General features: G+C 34.0%; 2 protein-coding genes across 7 annotated transcripts; one reads left to right on the top strand and one right to left on the bottom strand.

Annotated features, from left to right (window-relative positions):
* Positions 1-5,664: 5,664 nt before the first annotated feature.
* LOC126708410 (uncharacterized) lies at positions 5,665-8,398 on the top strand. The gene is made up of 6 exons (XM_050408207.1): positions 5,665-5,970; positions 6,867-6,937; positions 7,021-7,058; positions 7,148-7,660; positions 7,735-7,825; positions 7,952-8,398. The coding sequence occupies exons 1-6, from the start codon at positions 5,829-5,831 to the stop codon at positions 8,036-8,038; spliced, it is 942 nt and encodes a 313-aa protein (XP_050264164.1). The 5' UTR covers positions 5,665-5,828; the 3' UTR covers positions 8,039-8,398.
* Positions 8,399-12,347: 3,949 nt separating this feature from the next.
* Positions 12,348-15,475, bottom strand: LOC126708381 (protein REVERSION-TO-ETHYLENE SENSITIVITY1). 6 transcript variants are annotated; one of them, XM_050408185.1, is made up of 3 exons: positions 15,085-15,475; positions 13,376-13,745; positions 12,348-12,987 (listed from the first exon to the last, which is right to left on the bottom strand). In XM_050408185.1, the coding sequence occupies exons 2-3, from the start codon at positions 13,682-13,684 to the stop codon at positions 12,565-12,567; spliced, it is 732 nt and encodes a 243-aa protein (XP_050264142.1). In that variant the 5' UTR covers positions 13,685-13,745; positions 15,085-15,475; the 3' UTR covers positions 12,348-12,564. The 6 variants fall into 6 exon arrangements, with proteins under 6 accessions (XP_050264142.1, XP_050264155.1, XP_050264128.1 ...); XM_050408198.1 differs by having other exon boundaries at positions 13,376-13,670; XM_050408171.1 differs by having other exon boundaries at positions 13,376-13,816; positions 15,085-15,474.
* Positions 15,476-16,932: the final 1,457 nt, after the last annotated feature.

Here is a 16,932-nt window from a genome sequence, read left to right as displayed (position 1 = left end):
TCAATGTAAATTCAATTTCAAATTAATAAAATAAGAAATTTTTCAATTATGGTTTTCTTATTTTTCCAATAATTAAATAAGTGGCGACTTTATTGTAAAACCCTTAATCTAAAGGGAAAAATATAACTAGTCGAACCTCCATTTTGAGAGGCAATAACACGACTCCAACCATTCACATGGGTTTGGCCCAACATCTCATAAAAACGGGCCGGAGACGCGATCTCTCACACCAAGAAACAAGTGAAGAAGAGCTATTCATTAAAACTTGACAGCAATCTCAACAAAAAGACTTCTATCGAGGATGAGTTTAAGACTTCAAGAAACATGTGTGTTAAAGCCATGAAGATCTGACTAAGAAACAAGTAAAGAAGAGTTATTTATTAAAACTCGATAGCAATCTCGACACAAGCTCGACACAAGCTGTATCTGTCGAGAATTATGAAATCAGACTTTTTAAATCTGATTACACGCATATGCTTATGTATTTGTGTAGGGTTTCTTTTTTCACAACCCTAGACATATATAAGGATTATTTTAAAGGCTGTCGCGCATGCATTGTGCGACCAGAGGCAGAAATTGCTCTAGTTCATCATTCTCTCTGAAGAAGATATTGCATCTTTACGCCAAGGGTTTTGTGACCAAGGAGCTTCTTGATCTTCATTGTTGATGAACTAAAGAACTTTGCAGCCAACAATCTTCTTTAAGTTGGTGAGTTAGTCATGTACTGGGATTCGGGCATTGAATGGTGAGATTGCCGCTACAATACAAGTCCAATTAGGTATTAGGGTAATGGTTCAACTGTAAGTTGGTATTTCGGGATAGGCCAAAGGGTTTGGTAAGATTCTTTATACTTGTAACCGCTTGTGATTGATAATAATGGATTCTTGGGAGTGGTGACCTTAAATTCACTCAATGGAGTTTTGCCTCGATGGTTTTCTTCATTCGTAAACAAATCAGTTGTGTCAAATTTAATTTCCACTGCATTTAGTTATTTGGTGATTTGTTTGTGTTACCACGCCATTGCATGTAATTTGACTAATTAATTAACTTTGGTAATTAATTAATTTGCAAGGGGTCAATTCATTTTAACCCAACAATCACGAAAAATAATATAAACAATGCCTTGGATACACATTTCTCCCACATTATATATACAGAGACTACACTGGCAACCATCAATAAGATTATAAGACTACCATCAATAACACTACACTGGATAAAAGCTTTATAGCTATAGGTATGAGCTCCACACCTACCCAACTGCATGCTAATTCTTCCCTAGGACACACACCAAACACAAATTACCACACCTAGTAAATGCTAATTTATTTTCAAGACATGACCAACTTGACTAGAAGTTTCTTCCCTAATGAACTTTTGGTATTGTTGGAGTACCAAAGCTATTATAACTAGTCGCAAACCCAAACGATACGTAAAAAAATGTAACATAATTATTTTATAAAAATATAATGTAATATTTGTAAGATAAATAATGCATGTGTTATTTAAAAATATTTTATACTTTTATAAGTTTTATGTAATGAAACATTTAATATAATGTAATTTGCATTCAACAACAATACATGGTGATATATGTGTGTGTGTGTGTGTGTGAAAAATGTAATTTAATAAAAAGATTTAAATTACATAATTATAATATTTTTTATATAAATGGAGAATATATTATAAAAAATATTTTTTTTAAATATACCATAATTGGCTGACTAATTTGAACATATCCAAGAATATTTTTAAGGAAAAAAAAAATACACCCACATTCTATGGAACACATATAACATATTACATTAATTAAGGTTAAATTATTATATAAGTTTAGAATTGTAGTATTTTTTTTTTTAAAAAAATTCCAAATATAAGTATAGGATATATTATTGAAAATTGAATTTAAAAATAATCTTTTGAATATTTATATTTTTTATTGCTTTTTAGGGCCTATATTTTTAATTTCTAATACCTATTTTGTTTCTATTTTTTAACCATAAACTAAACAGTTTGGTCCAAATAGAATAAAATTTCATATCTTTCAATCCAAAAATTAAAGAAAAAAAAAATCAATTTAAGGCCTAATTAGTCCAAAATGGACCGAAGTGAACCAAAATGGACCCAAGTAAAACTAATGGACCAAATAGACCTAAGTAGACCGAATAAGACTGAAGTGGACCAAATATACTAAAGTGGATTGGAATGGACCTAAGTAAACCTAATGGACTGAATAGACCGAATTGGATCTAATAAGACCGATTTTGACTGAAAGTGGACCTAAATGGACTGAATAGACCGAATAAGATCGATTTCGACCAAAGTGGACCTAAGTGGATTGAATTTGACTAAATTAGAATTTTTAAGATTCTTAAAAAAATAATTAAATAAATATTAAAAAAAATGGTTTAAAATTTAATCATTTAATTTTGACTATACTTGTCAAATTAGTTATTCATATTAAAATTATTGTCAATTTAATTCATTATTTAAATGTTCTTGGATAGGTTCATTATTTAACTCTTATTTTGCTCATATTAAATTTATAACCTCACCATTTTTTTGTCCAATTAAAACTATACTTTAGCCTACTTTCCATAAAAATTAAAATAAACTGATGTGAAATAAATGTGCATCATTGGTGGACGATCTATAAGTCCAATGTAAGTCCTCTCTAGGTTTGAGTCCCCTGGCAGCAGTCCTCCTTGGTGGGCAATTTATAAGTCCAATGTAAGTCCTCTTTAAGACCTGCGGCTTGCCCTAACCCTAATATGGGATAGCTTCCCCTCACCTAAACTTTTTTTTACCCAAAAAAAAAAAAACATGCATATATATATATATATATATATATATATATTTCTTTTTTCATTTTCATGGGGTCATTCAATCATAGCTTGGTGGGACGTGAGTTACACCCAAAACGTCACTCGACCTAAAGATGTCGAGTGGATGGTGGAGAATAACGATGTCGGTTGAGATTGCTTGGAAAGTCGATCAAAGTAATGTTGTTGGATTTGTCAATTTAAATGGTCATATATTCATGGTTTAAAAAACCGAACTAAGGGCAAAATTGGATTTGCTTCTGGTTCCCGGTTTTTACCGGTTTTTTATCGGTTTTGGGCATTTTTACTGGACCAGACTAGTACCCGACTCCCAGTTGAATCAGTCAGACCTATCAGTTTGGTCCTATTTTTAAAACCATGCATATATTACATAATAGTAGATAATAGAAGAGATTGAGAGAGTTAATAAATTGTTGGGGGAGAAGATGTTAGGATTAGTGCTCTTAAATGCTATTGTATGATACTATGTATGATATTATGTATGACATTATGTATGACTTAATATTGTGATTAATAAAGTTGTTTTATTATTATCTGAAATAATGGTAACATGAATATTCGAACATTATCATATAGTCCATGAGATGCATAGTATGTGATTTATGTGATTAAGTCACAGAAAATATAAGTCACAAGTTCTTTGTAAACTCAGAATTTTAGTTCGTAGTCGGTGATGAAATTGGGCATTTCATCTGCGAAGACTATAACATATCAACTAAGATGATTTGTCTTGATCATGGAAGTGAAAACTTCTAGTTGATGTGTTGATGTGTTTTAAGAGTTAAAACATATTGAACTAGACCACTGTGAGATTCATTATTCTCCTAACAACTGTCAAATGAATAATAAATCTCACGACTTATATTTACATGAACTCTTAATCCTGAGAGAATAATGGACCTGATCATGGAATGTAGGTTGCTTTGATATATTAGGAGTGAGATTTAAAGTAACGGTCAAAACCTCAGTATGTTGGGCAGCCACATTTAGTATTGATGGAACATATATTCTCAAGAAGGAATTCATAGTTTCTTAACGGAGATATAAAATATTTCCTTAAGATAAGTTTAATGGGTTCGGTTATTTAGAGTGTAAGGCCTAACCACTTTAATAATGAATTACTAAAGTATATATTTATGAAATTGTATTTCATAAATATATGATGAATAACTTAAAAGGATTAAAGTGGATATTCAAGGATTAAGATATAGTGATCTACAAAGTGGCAGTCTTCATTCATAACTTTGTATTACTACGAATATTTTATGAAGGGGTTGCATGTACAATAAAGTCTTGGGATATAATTTATTAATAAGGTCTAGAGTGCAATTATATTTATATAGTGGTATTAAATATAATTAATGGTAACTTTGGATTTGTCAAGAGTTGACAGAAAAGCCCAAGGCCTATTAGAGCTAGAGTCTTATTTGTTCCCTTTTGGTCCCACTCTAAGCCACACACTAAAACCCAATTGGAAAAGCCCAAAAGGCTAACCCAATTAGATAATCAGTTATGTAGAGAGAAACATACAGAATTTTTGTAAGAACATGAAATGGTATGTATGTGAATGTTAGACATTCATTCATTCTCTCTAGAACATACACATATAACTGATTGAGATACCACACTTTTCGGGCACAAGTGGAATTGGAGTGAAGATTGAAAGTGTTCTCAAGAACTTCTGATCTTTGGTTTTGAAATTCACCATACTAAGATACACTCTCTTATTCCTAAATTTTAAAACTTACTTAATACATGTTATCAATTACAAATGAAGTAGATCCGTTAATTTTCCGCTGCGTACATTCATATTTCCATCAGAAGATATAAAGAATCAATAATAGACAGATACAGAGAGATTGATAGTGACAAACTTCCATGGTGGTTGCCAACACCGAAAATGAAGATTTGAGAGTGACAAACTTCAATGAGGGTGGTCATTAGGCATTAGGTGAGAGAGTGAGAGAGGAAAAGAGAGAAATGGAAGGATGAGGATAGAGTATACTTTGCCATAAGTTTACCAAATCACTCATGTAACAACTCAACGAATAAATGTCATGTGATTTAATTTTATACTCTTTTGGTCAAAGTTGATATCATCAACCTTCCGCTTGGTATTTTTTCTTTATAATCCCCACATGGTATTCACTTATTGAGTTTTTTTTGTTTTTTTTTATGAGACACTTATTGAGTTGTTTCATTGGTGATTTGGTGTAACTATTGCAATAAATAATTTTTTTATAGATAACAACAAGGACACATGTCACAAAAGGAGGGGAAAAAACCCATACAACAAATCACACACATTAAATAAAATTATAATAGGGTTAAATTGGGTCTAGTTGCTAAGAATTTTATAGTTCAACTAGTTGGTACTTGACACATCTTGGTGTGTTTATAATATCTAAAGTTGAAATCTGTCAGTAATTTTTGAATTAAAAAAAAAAAAAAAAAAAGGTCTAATTGGCTATAGCCTATGGTCATAATATCCTATATGTGCAATGCAAAAAATACGAAAGGGTGGAGTTTTTTTTTTTTTTTTTTTTGGTTTCCCACAGTGTTTCCTCAAGGCTTTCAACTAGAGACTAATCACTGTTCGTGCCGGGTGAGCCCACGAAGGGATAAAGCACTGGCCAAGGAAATTATTTTCAAGGTGCAGGTAGCGAAGGGGTGGAGTTTGTAGTTTATAAGAGCCGATCTAAATTTCGAGTAAGGATTGTCAAAAATCCCACAACTTTTACCACAAGTGAGATTTTTTTTGTCCCTATCATTTTTCCTAAATTTCTTAATACCGCTGTGCTGTGCTGTGCTGTGCTGTGTGGAGTATGTGCTTCCTCCAATCAAATGCAACGTGCACAAAAATGAATAACACCTCTCAAAGTGGCATTTCTCTCTCTCTCTCTCTTGTCTCTAAAGCCTCACTGTTATGAGCTGCTGTTTCTGAACGCAAAAGAAAAGAAAAGAAAAAGAAAAAGAAAGAAGAAAATGGCGGACAAACCAAGCCGAGCTCTGATATTGTACGGAGATGGGCTGGCACCTTTCATCCAACCATCTCATACCCATCTCCACTCTCTCTCTTCCAAAGCTTCATGTGGCTTCTTGACCCTCCCCAATGCCCCTTGCTCTGGTTTCTTTCTTTCTCTCTCTCTCTCTCTCTCTCTCTCTCTCTCTCGAAGTTTTTATATAATTGGCACTTTATTTCATGTTTGCTTGTAATGCTTTCAATACCCATCAGATAGATTCCTTTGTTTGATAATTTAGAAAGGAAAAATCGTAAATTTGATTCATCCAAAACAAAAAAAAGATGTTAATTTGATTCTTCATTTGTATTTGGGGTATGCTTAAAGCTTTCAGTTTTGATGAATTCCATGCAATTGAGTCTGTGCTGTTACAAGAACACAAAAGGTGTTAATTTGATACTTCTCACTGATTTGTGCAAAACATCCATATGTGCTCCCAAGTTATATAGGAAGCTCATTTTATGAGTTGGGTTTGCTTTTATTGTATTTAATCTAGCGCATATAGATATTTCAATTGATGCCCAAGAGCACGCATAGAGCTTTTGAGGGGTAGAAGTATTAGTATGTGTGCATTATTGTGTCTAGTGACACAAAAATTTCACAACTTTTTTCACGGCTGTTAGAGGTGGCATTTTATGATTACTGTATAATAAAAATTGTATTAGTGGTGAACCCGTGTGAAAGTGATGTTGAACCATTCACAACTTGCTACCTGAGAAAGTTGTGAAATTTCTGTCTCTCTGGCATATTACTCGGTTGTCATAGGTCTCAAAAGCGCTGTGCACACAATCCAATTTAATTTACCTTGGTGCCTTGGAAATCAAGCATACACTGCTCTTTTAACTTCTGAAAGCTATATTTATCCAGTTAAATGTGCTTGGAATTTCAATTTCATTGTGCTGGCTCTGGTCATGGTTATTCATGGTTCTTCCTTCTCTATTTACTTTTGAAAGTTGCAAAATGTGTGATCATTGGGATTGATTGACTTGAATATGGACTGCAGAAAGTGAGGATGAGAGAGTGGTTAGGGAGTTTGCAGTATTGCTGGATGTTTATGAATCTTATCTTGACAAGGTGAGATTCTTATACTTTTTAGCTTTAGAGAGTATAGTTTCAAGATGAAATCTAATAAATAGCATAATTTCTCTGTTTTTCAGAGTGGCAACACCACTAGAATGCCAACCATATCAGAGAGGTATCGTTTGTCTGTTGGGTTTTGTTCAGAAATTGTCATATACATTAAAAATACAGTACAATATCAACCAACATACTTTTTAAACTCAGGTTCATGGGAATGAAAGCTGCTATAATCACAAACAATACAAGTTTGAAATCTTTTGGTGCCAAACTGGGCATTTCTGTGTTGCAATTTGATGACTTAATTACAGACCAACAATCTCTTGAGGAATTACCAGCAGAAGTTGTGGTTGCCGAGTTGCTAAAGTTGCTCGGGTTTAAAGGAGGGAAGGCACTAGATATGAGTGAATATGATGTGGTGTTTGTGCACATTGGGGATGGTGAAAAGGTAATTAGTGAGAGAAACAAGGCTAATATTGCCAATGACATGGAGTATGTCAATGCTTTGGTTGGTGGTATATTGCAGATAGCCCAACCTGCCTCTGAAATTACTTCCCGTCTGCATTTGTCCCTCTTGATGAGCTTTGGTGATGTCTTAGAGGACAATGATCCCAACTTGTCAGTTTTGATGCCTAAAGATGAGAAAATTTCTGATCTTTCAATACTCTTCCCTCGTCAAAGTTACACCATGAGAGGAGAGTCTCCACGGAAAGATGTTAGGTGAGTATAAACTTGGTGGCTTCTAGCACTTCTTAGACCATTTCTTATAGCTCCAATTCATTTGTGATGAACAGGCACCATTGCCCAATTTTGATTGCTCAATGGCAGTATGCTGTAACCCGCAAGGATATGGTAGAGGCATTTTCTTTTAAAGATTTTAAGGAGGTACAAATTATAGTTATCATATTCATGATTCCTCCCTTTTTACTTGAATTCTAATATCTCTGGGTTTCAATTGATTAAGATATCTGCTTCACTATGTATATAATAATTGTTTTCATTTATGCACAGCATGGTGGAAATCTTGTAATACCGGCAGATAGATTTCTGCATGAGGTTGCCTTTAAGGTTTGGAAGGCCCCCAAGTATGGAGCATGAGAAGTATTTATCAAAGTCATGTTATGCCTTTAAGGTTTGGAAGGCCCCCAAGTATGGAGCATGAGAAGTATTTATCGAACTCTTGTTATGCGGAGACAATACTTCAAATTTTTGAGATAATTATGGAAGATAAATCAGAGTGCCTGCTCTTTCTTGATCCTTCAGTGCTATTCTAACCTCCCTCTCCTGTTTTGCCAAAATCAGACGCTGCTTAAGAACAATTTGCTTGTGTTTTCTAGGTGGATGGGTTTTTAAACAGTCATTTGCCTACCAAATGCCAACTAATGATAGCGATCTTGTTGAAATTTCTGTTTCATCTCAATGCTGCCATTTAATAGTCATTTTGATAATTTGAGTGCCTTTCCATGGTGTCTAATATGCGTGCTTGGCTACAAAAACAAGAAGTATGATGTTTGTTTTCTTGTGCTTTCATTTATACTCGCCTCCAGTCCAATTAGTAACACATATGTATCTCAGGTTTTTTCACTTTTCAATTAAGATCGCCTACAATGTGTACCACAGAATCACGTCACCTTTGGGAACTGAGGACTGCGATTCAGTGCATTGTGCAATACCCCTGGAGCAACCGAATCAGTCCCTCTAAAATTTTCCATCTATTTTAGCATAAAAACTTACTTTTTCTATTTTACACAAACACTTTACAAAAATATATACATCAGTTTATCTATTATACACACTTTTTATTAAAATAGTATTTTTTTTCTCACTTTTTTTATTATTTTCCACCAACCTACCACCACCTAACACTTACTTCTTTTTTCTCTTAATGCACTCCCTCCTCCTCCTCCTCCTCCTTCTTCTTCTTCTTCTTCTTCTTCTTCTTCTTCTTCTTCTTCTTCTTCTTCTCTTTATCTCTATCTCTATCTCCGCCTCTCTTTCTTCTCCTTCTTTCTTTCTTTCTTTCTTTCTTTTTCTTTTTTTTTATTGAGAATCTTTTTCTTTCCTCTTCTTTTTTTATAATTTGGGTTTTATACTTTTATTATAGATGATGATTTTGGCTTGGGTTTGATTAAGGGTCCATTTGGTTGGAAGGATGGAAAAGTGAGAAGATAAAAAAAAATTTAGTTTCTCTCATTTGTGTTTAGTTGGGAGGGTGGAAAAGTAGATGAATGGAAAACTTTTTTGTTTTGTTGAAAATAAAGTTTATATAAATTGACCATTATGTCCCTATTAATAAAATAAAAGGTAACACATTATACTTTAAAAAAAAAAAATTATGTATAGATAGACACTAATTAAAGTATTAAAAAAAAAGCATAACAAAATGTTTTCAAAAAAAAAAAAAAAGAGAACAAAAAAAACCAACCAAAATTAATGAGAAAATAAACATATGAGCACCAAAAAAAGAAAAGAAAAAAAAGAAAGATACACATCCAGAAAAAGTCAAAGAAAATAAAAAGAAGAAAAGGAAAGAAGCTACGTTTAGACAAAAGAAAAGAAGAAAAAAATAATAAAAAATGAAAACCATTACGTCAAAGGAAGAAAAAATTGAAAGGAAAAAATAAAAAGCCAACACATTATAGATTTAAAGGTGAATTTTAAGGGTATTTTTGGAAGCTCATTTTATGAGTTTCTTTCTCTCAATTTTCTCTCCACTTTGAAGAGAAAACTTTTTGGTGAGCCAAGAGAGAAAACACCTGCACCTCACTATTTATTTTCCTTCCTCCTCACCTAACCAAACAAACTTTAAAAAAGTTTTCCTTCCTATTTTCTCTCCAAAGTTTTTCATCCTCCCTATTTCACCTCCAAACAAACACACCCTAAGGGCAATGATTTTGGGCAGAGAAAGCAAAAATTTTGGGTGTAGAAAATGGTGATTTTGGGCGAATTTGCAGTTTCTGCTTCTCTTCAGCATCTTCTTCTTTCTTTCTTTCCTCTTCTTCTCCTTCTTTTTTCAATTTCAGTTTGATTATTTATATGAATTTGTATATGGGTTTGATGAATTTGGATATAGATTTAGAACAATTTTGATGATTTTGTCGTGTGTCCGTGTTGTTGTGGTGGTGGTTGGCAATACTGGGTTGCAGTGGTGGTGGTTAGCGGTGCTAGGTTGTTATGATGGTTGGCTTCTTCTTCTTCTTGGCATTGAAGAGTGGGTGAGAGAGAGTCTGACAAGGCAAGAGAGAGGAGAGGAAATATATATATATATATATATATATATAAAATAATAGATAGAAGAGCTACAGTAATTGTGCATATATGCACGATTATCGTAGCAATTGTGCATAAATGTACAATTTTATACCCACTGATATGGGTGTTTTTTGCTCAAAATGTGTAAAATAAGCAATTTTTTATTATTTTGCAAGACTTTACACATACTAATGCTCTAATTCACTTAAACTTCAACTCTTTATACATTTTTTTTTACTTTTTAACTTTTTAAAATTTGTTAATCCAATGGATGAGATTAAAAGTTACCTTCTTAACTTTTGATTTCAACCATTGAAAAAGTATTACACAGTGTAATAGCCCTAGCTATAGCATTCAAAACTCAATCCAGTAACTGTTAACATCAGCCCCGCCCTATAATTGATTACAGCTTCATGCATGTCGGAATCAGAATGGGCACCACTATAATTGATTTCAGCCTCATGCATGTCTGCATCAAAACCCACAAGACAATGAAGAATCTTGTCAATCTTCACATGTTATAAAATTTTCATTCTTTATTTTGGGAACAATTTTGCTGTCCCCACGTTGACGCTCACACCTATAGAATGGCCAAATGAAACTTAGGAATTTTACAAATTTTCTTATTGAAATATAATTCATTGTCTTTGAAAGTTGTTTATTTGAAACCCTACAAACACCACAGCATTATACACCTTGTTAAATGTCTCCACAAAATGCCCCTAAACCAGAGGGGACCAAAGGCACAAAACCAAGGAGAGTATCGCTTCTGCAGCCAGTTTCTGGTCACAGGAAATAGTCGAGATTATAGAGAAGCATTAGCTGAGGACAAGATCAATCCATTTTACCATCCATGACACAGAAATAGGTGTTTTGCGCATCCGACATATACTTCATTTCTCTCACAACATTTAGAACCCACAAACTATGAGAAAGATAATGCATACATCAAAAAGACGACATACACCGAGATAATTATTGATAACACTCAGCCTGACTATCAGTACATCCAAAGCAAGATATTACCCTCTCCAGTACAACAAAATGGCAAGGACTAAATGACCACCAAAGACATGCTTTGTATTTTCAAATTCTTCAGAAACACTTTACACTATTGCTGTGTCTGGTTGGGTTCATCATGTTTGGCATTTGTGAGAGAGCATGCTTTTGTGCTCCTTTAATCTCTCCACACAGTGCAACATTGTCCTGCCCCATAAAGAATATAAGTTACTCAAGTACAAGTTTCCAACTACAGAAATTAGACTGTGTTTGTTTTGGCTTCAAATCACTTCCGGAAATGCTTTTTCGTAAATGCGGGTGTTTGATTGCACATGGAAAATAAATTTTCCAGAAAATATTTTCAGTTGACCGTAAAATATTAGGCTTTGACCCGGAAATCATTTTAAGTTTGTATTTTACCTTCAAACCATTTCCGGACTCAGACACCGAAGAGAGAGAGAGAGAGAGAGAGCACGAAGAGAGACTGGAGAGAGTGAGATCGAGCTCGCACCGTCGAGCTCAGCCCACCGCCCCAAGCCCAAACGCGCCATCCTCCTCTAGGTCAGATCATCGCCTTCGATCTCGTCGTCGTCTCGATTGCGCCAAGATCAAGCCGCCCTCTCGATCGCGCCAAGGTTGCACCTTCGAGATCATGGCGCCAAGTTCGTGCCTGCGAGATCGCGCCGTCCTCCTCTGGGTCAGATCATCACCTTCGATCGCACCGCCCTCTCGATCTCGTCGTCCTCCTCTGATTTTTTTTTTTTTGTTGTTGTGGTGGTGTGGGTGGTGGTGATTTTGTGGTTTTTGTGTTGTGTGGTGGTGGGTTTTGTGTGGATAGTGATGGATTTTTTGTGGGTGCTGGTGTGTGGGTGCTGGTGAATTTTTTGTGGGTGCTGATGTGTTGGTGGTGATGGATTTTCTTATATAAAATTTGTTTGGAAGCTGAAAAAATGGCTAAGAAAATGTGAAAATTTTGTAGAAAAATAGTATTTTTAGAATGTTACCACACACATGAAAATATTTTCTAGAACAATTTTCATAATGCAACCAAATACTTAAAAATATTTTCCTTTCTCGAAAATAGCATTTCCGGAAAATATTTTACATTGAACCAAACACAGCCTTAATACAAATTTCAAATTCTACACTGATGAGAGAGAGAGAAGATTTAATTTCCATTATTTAGTCAATAATCTACAGTTTTAATCCGCTTCTTGATTCTAGGTGGACAACTTTTGATAACAAAGGTCTCCCCAGAAAAACTGCAGCAGCTCCATATTAGCTATTTATAAACACCACTTATAGAAGGAATACCCATACAACATTATCTGTTTTCTTCCATTAAAAACTTTTCAACATCTAAGACAAAGGACCTAGCACTCTATCAAGTTTTTGGCACAATAAGTACCAATCAAAAACCACCCAAGGAGGAGAAGAGAGAAGGAAAACAGCCCAATCAAGAATGGCCACCCGACCATGACAATACCAAGGCAGAGCACCACTACAAAAGGGAGGAATGATCTAAGGATTGACATGCTATCAACCCAATGCCCCTTAAATAGTATAAGAGCTGCCACATTTACCATATTCCAACTCATTGATCCACCGTAACAGAGCCGATTAAAACAGTTGGCAACAAATGAGTGGCAGTTGCATGTGAAGAGGTTGTAGGATTTATTCTCAAAGTAATGAATACTAGACCGTAGTGCATCATCCCAGGTGAGTGATGTCCCATACTCAGTATGCCTGTAGCCGAACTTGCATGTGTGCCCAGCTACGGTTGGTGGAAAGCAACACTGCATTAACATTCCAATTTAACAACAAAACTGTCAATGGACTGTACTAGGTTGGGGAAAAGCAACAATTCATTAAAATTCAGCTTCCACAACAAAATTGTCAACAGAACCGATTGGTAGCTCTAATTATTCAACACGAACCCTTCACATAAAATGATAAGAGAAGAAATGAGTGACAAACTCATAATTCTAACGGGCATTTTCAATTTTGTTACAAAAATAAAGGCCGACAAATATCAGGGGAGAGAGAGAGAGAATTAAAAAAATATTCAGTTTAACTCTTAGTTCAAATGTTCATATTTTCCCACTAAATTGCTTTGTCAAGTATTGATGATCAAATTGACAAAAAAGTGTGTCTGGATGGGTTCAAGAGGGAGAGAGAGAGTACCTGCTCTCTATCAAGCTGGAGATATCTGGCTACAGCACCAAATGAAAAATCATCAACATTTACAAAGTTGGATCCTGCAAAATCTAAAATAGCACCATCCTCCCTGCAAATGCCAACATGCCCAATGAAGGGTGCCAACCATGACACTACTGGGAGTGGAGTCCAAACTAAACAACATGGAAACTTTGCATTCTTTGGATCAATTTCATCCAATGGCCAGAACTCGTGCTGAATCCTTGGTGTAGAACTTGCGTGTTCAGCATCATAAGCTACTGTTAACTCCATTTTAGGAAGTCTTCTGAATGGCATATAGGTTTGTTCAATTTCTCACACAGAAACATCAATATGTCAAATGACACCCTCAGGCACACTATTTGTCCCAAATGCAATAAGCAAACCTAGCAACTCAGTTACCCTTTCACCAATATGATAAGAACTATTCTACAATAAACACAACATTATAGGCATTCTTAGGAAAGCGGAGATGGGGGAAAAGAATATACAATAAGAACTGTAAAGTATATGGTTAAAAAAAAGGAGATATTGTGCACTGAAACTGTCTGAAGGTGCAGTGACAAACAAAATACTAATGTGATCATCAAAGTAAACAAAAAATGAAAAAGCATCCCTTTATTAGGCTCACTAAGCCTCTGATAAATAGAATGTTTCATCATAACGCTGCACCGCCCAAATCCCATTCTAACTACTGAAAGTGTCCTATATGCTAAATAAATTGCCTTCTACTCTAATATTCCCTACCCATTTTGATGACAATGCCATACATCCTCAGTTGACCCACTTCTATTTTTTGACACTGACACAATTAGAAAATAAAACAGAATTTTTATAACCTAAGTTACTCATAGGTTCCTCTTCTTTCTTTCTTTTCTTTTTTTTTTTTCTTTTTTTTTTTTTGTGTCAGTAATAAAGTAATTTTTATCTATCAAAAGAGAAAAAGATGGCATGCTGTGTATTTTACTGTTCAATCGGATTAGGTCCTCTTTCAGATGTAGTCAAAGTTTGGAAAGAATAGTATTAGTCATGAATACAATGAGCGTAAATAATAATAATAATGAAATAATAATCAATGGACTACCATCTGAAGACATCCAAAAATATAAATAAAGATCAGAAAAATCCAGACTTAAGTCTATCAATACACTTTCTCAAAAAAAAAAAAAAAAAGTCTATCAATACAAAGCACCTGTCCTATTATAACACCCTCTCCTTCATTCATTTCTGATTTAGAACTACGGAATTTGCTCTTTGGCAATATTACCATACATAGTTGCCTTACACTCAGGTTTTCCATTTGCAAAAACACGAAACACTGGCCTGCATAGTTCGCAGAAACTCTATGATGGGCTTAATTTCTTAATGAAATTGCCACAAATCGAATCAAGAAAGAAGTTTTTATTCTATGATCCTAGGCAATATCTGAGGATTCCAAAAACATATCAGTAACTAACAATTAAGGAGAAAAAACTCAGTTTTCAAAAAGACAAGCTACCACCAGAAAAAAAGAAAAGAAAAAAAAAAGTTGGTTTAGACAAACCGTACATAAAGCTTCTGACTTTCAATTATTCCATGAAACCCAGATGGGTTACTTCACAAAAATCCAAAACACATTGAAGAAGAACAAGATCCAAACCTATACATAACGCATTCAAATCATTAAAAGCTTAAAAGGGTAAGCACAGATACTGTACCTGACGACAATATTGATGCAGAGACTGAAGCTGAAGCTGAATCTGAAAAAGGGTCCAATTGATAAATAAAAAGGTGAGGAGAAGAAGAAAAAAAGCCTGTGCTTTTGTTGATGTTGTAGTTGTTCATTGTACTGGAAGAAGAATGATTTATGATGACAAAAAAGAGGAGAAAAAAAAAAATGAAAGAAATCTTTGTTTTAAATAATAAAAAAATATAGTTAATTGGTGGGAATAGTAATTATTTCTTGTTCTGGAAACCAAAGGAGCAGAGGAAAAGAAGGGAAAGGTGCATGAACCATTCCTTAATTTCGATTCATTGGTGGGTCCACTATATTTAATGTTTATTCATTGTTTAGATTGACCACACGCTCTGTTGCCGTCTTCCGGACCAACTTTGATGTCTAACAGTTACTCCTCGTTGGTTGAGAAAAGAAAACCATGTGAATTCTGAGGTAAAGTGCATTGCATTATGTATCATATACATTGTATGCTGTTAACTTGCCGCCTCTTTTCTTGTTTTTTTATTTTTTTTCTTTTCTTGACAATCATATGATCTTATCTTAAGGTGCGTTTGGGAAGCGCGTTTGCGTTTCCCAAACGCACGTTTTGCGTTTTCAGCCTTTTCAGCTTGCTTCTTTTTTTTTTTTTTTTTTTTTTTTACCCCACGCGTTTTGGTCAATTTTGTTACTGTTCTTCACTGTTGCGCAGCAATATTTGACTTTTTTCTGTGAACAGTGCACATCGTGTACTGTTTATGGACCCACAAATTACACTTTTCAACAACTTTTTCATTAAAAATGGGTCCCACGGTACTATTCACACATTTAAAAATTATTTTGCTACAGTGTTTTTCAGTTTTCAGTTTCAGTTTTTAGTTTTCAGCTGTATCCAAACGGACCCTTAGTCTCCATTTGGGAAGCGCGTTTTCGCATGTCTCAGCACAAGCGTTTTGGTATAAAAAAAAGAAAGCATTTTTTTGTGGGTCCCGTGTATTGTTTACAGGACTCACAAATACCTTCATTCATTAATTTTTTCTTTAAAACTAAGTCTCACAGTACTATTTATACATTTAAAAATTATTTTACTACAATATTTTTAGTTTTCAGTAATAAACGGTATCCAAACACTGGTCATAAAAGTATACGAATGTCTTGATTTTGAATATAAATTTGAAATATGTTATGTCTACAATATTTTCATAATAAATTTTAAGTAACAGATTATTACAGGTTATTATTGGTGGGGTAAAAAAATAATTTTAGTGATAAATTCAAATTATAATCAATAATAACTAACTACTTTTTTATGAAAATTTTGTGAACATCACACTTCTCTATAAATTCAATGTTCATTTTTTTTTTATAGATAAAATAATCAGAAAAAAAAAAAAAGAAATATGACTTATGATTTTTATTCTTTTAACGACATTAGTCTTTATGTTGAATCATAACTTGATAATGACTTAAATATTTCTATACCAAAATGCTTTTCAATTGGAATTACTATTTAGAGTTGGATATTTTAGTTTCTTATAACAAGTGAACTTACATTTATGTGTGTAAAAATTATGAAAAGATGAAGGTCTAGAACATTGGTGTCGTGTCTAACCACTGGTATTCTGATGCTCAAGTTGGATTTATCTATTTTTTTAATAGAATAATTGATCACTCAAGAAGTGCTTAATTACCTTTTTCATTTGGGTTCATCCATTTTTAAGGTGGTCATGCCTATGACTTTCTTCATGCTGTTTCCTTAGGTGAAGTAACATCAATAGACTATCATTAATGAACTGTAACCACAGTCAAGTAGTTTGGATGTTGTGTGTTGAAGATTTAATCAAAGTCTAAC

Source organism: Quercus robur, chromosome 2, assembly GCF_932294415.1.
Source record: "Quercus robur chromosome 2, dhQueRobu3.1, whole genome shotgun sequence".
Classification (NCBI taxonomy): domain Eukaryota; kingdom Viridiplantae; phylum Streptophyta; class Magnoliopsida; order Fagales; family Fagaceae; genus Quercus; species Quercus robur.
Note: the sequence above shows the minus strand (reverse complement) of the source record. Positions and strands in the feature narration are given on the sequence as shown.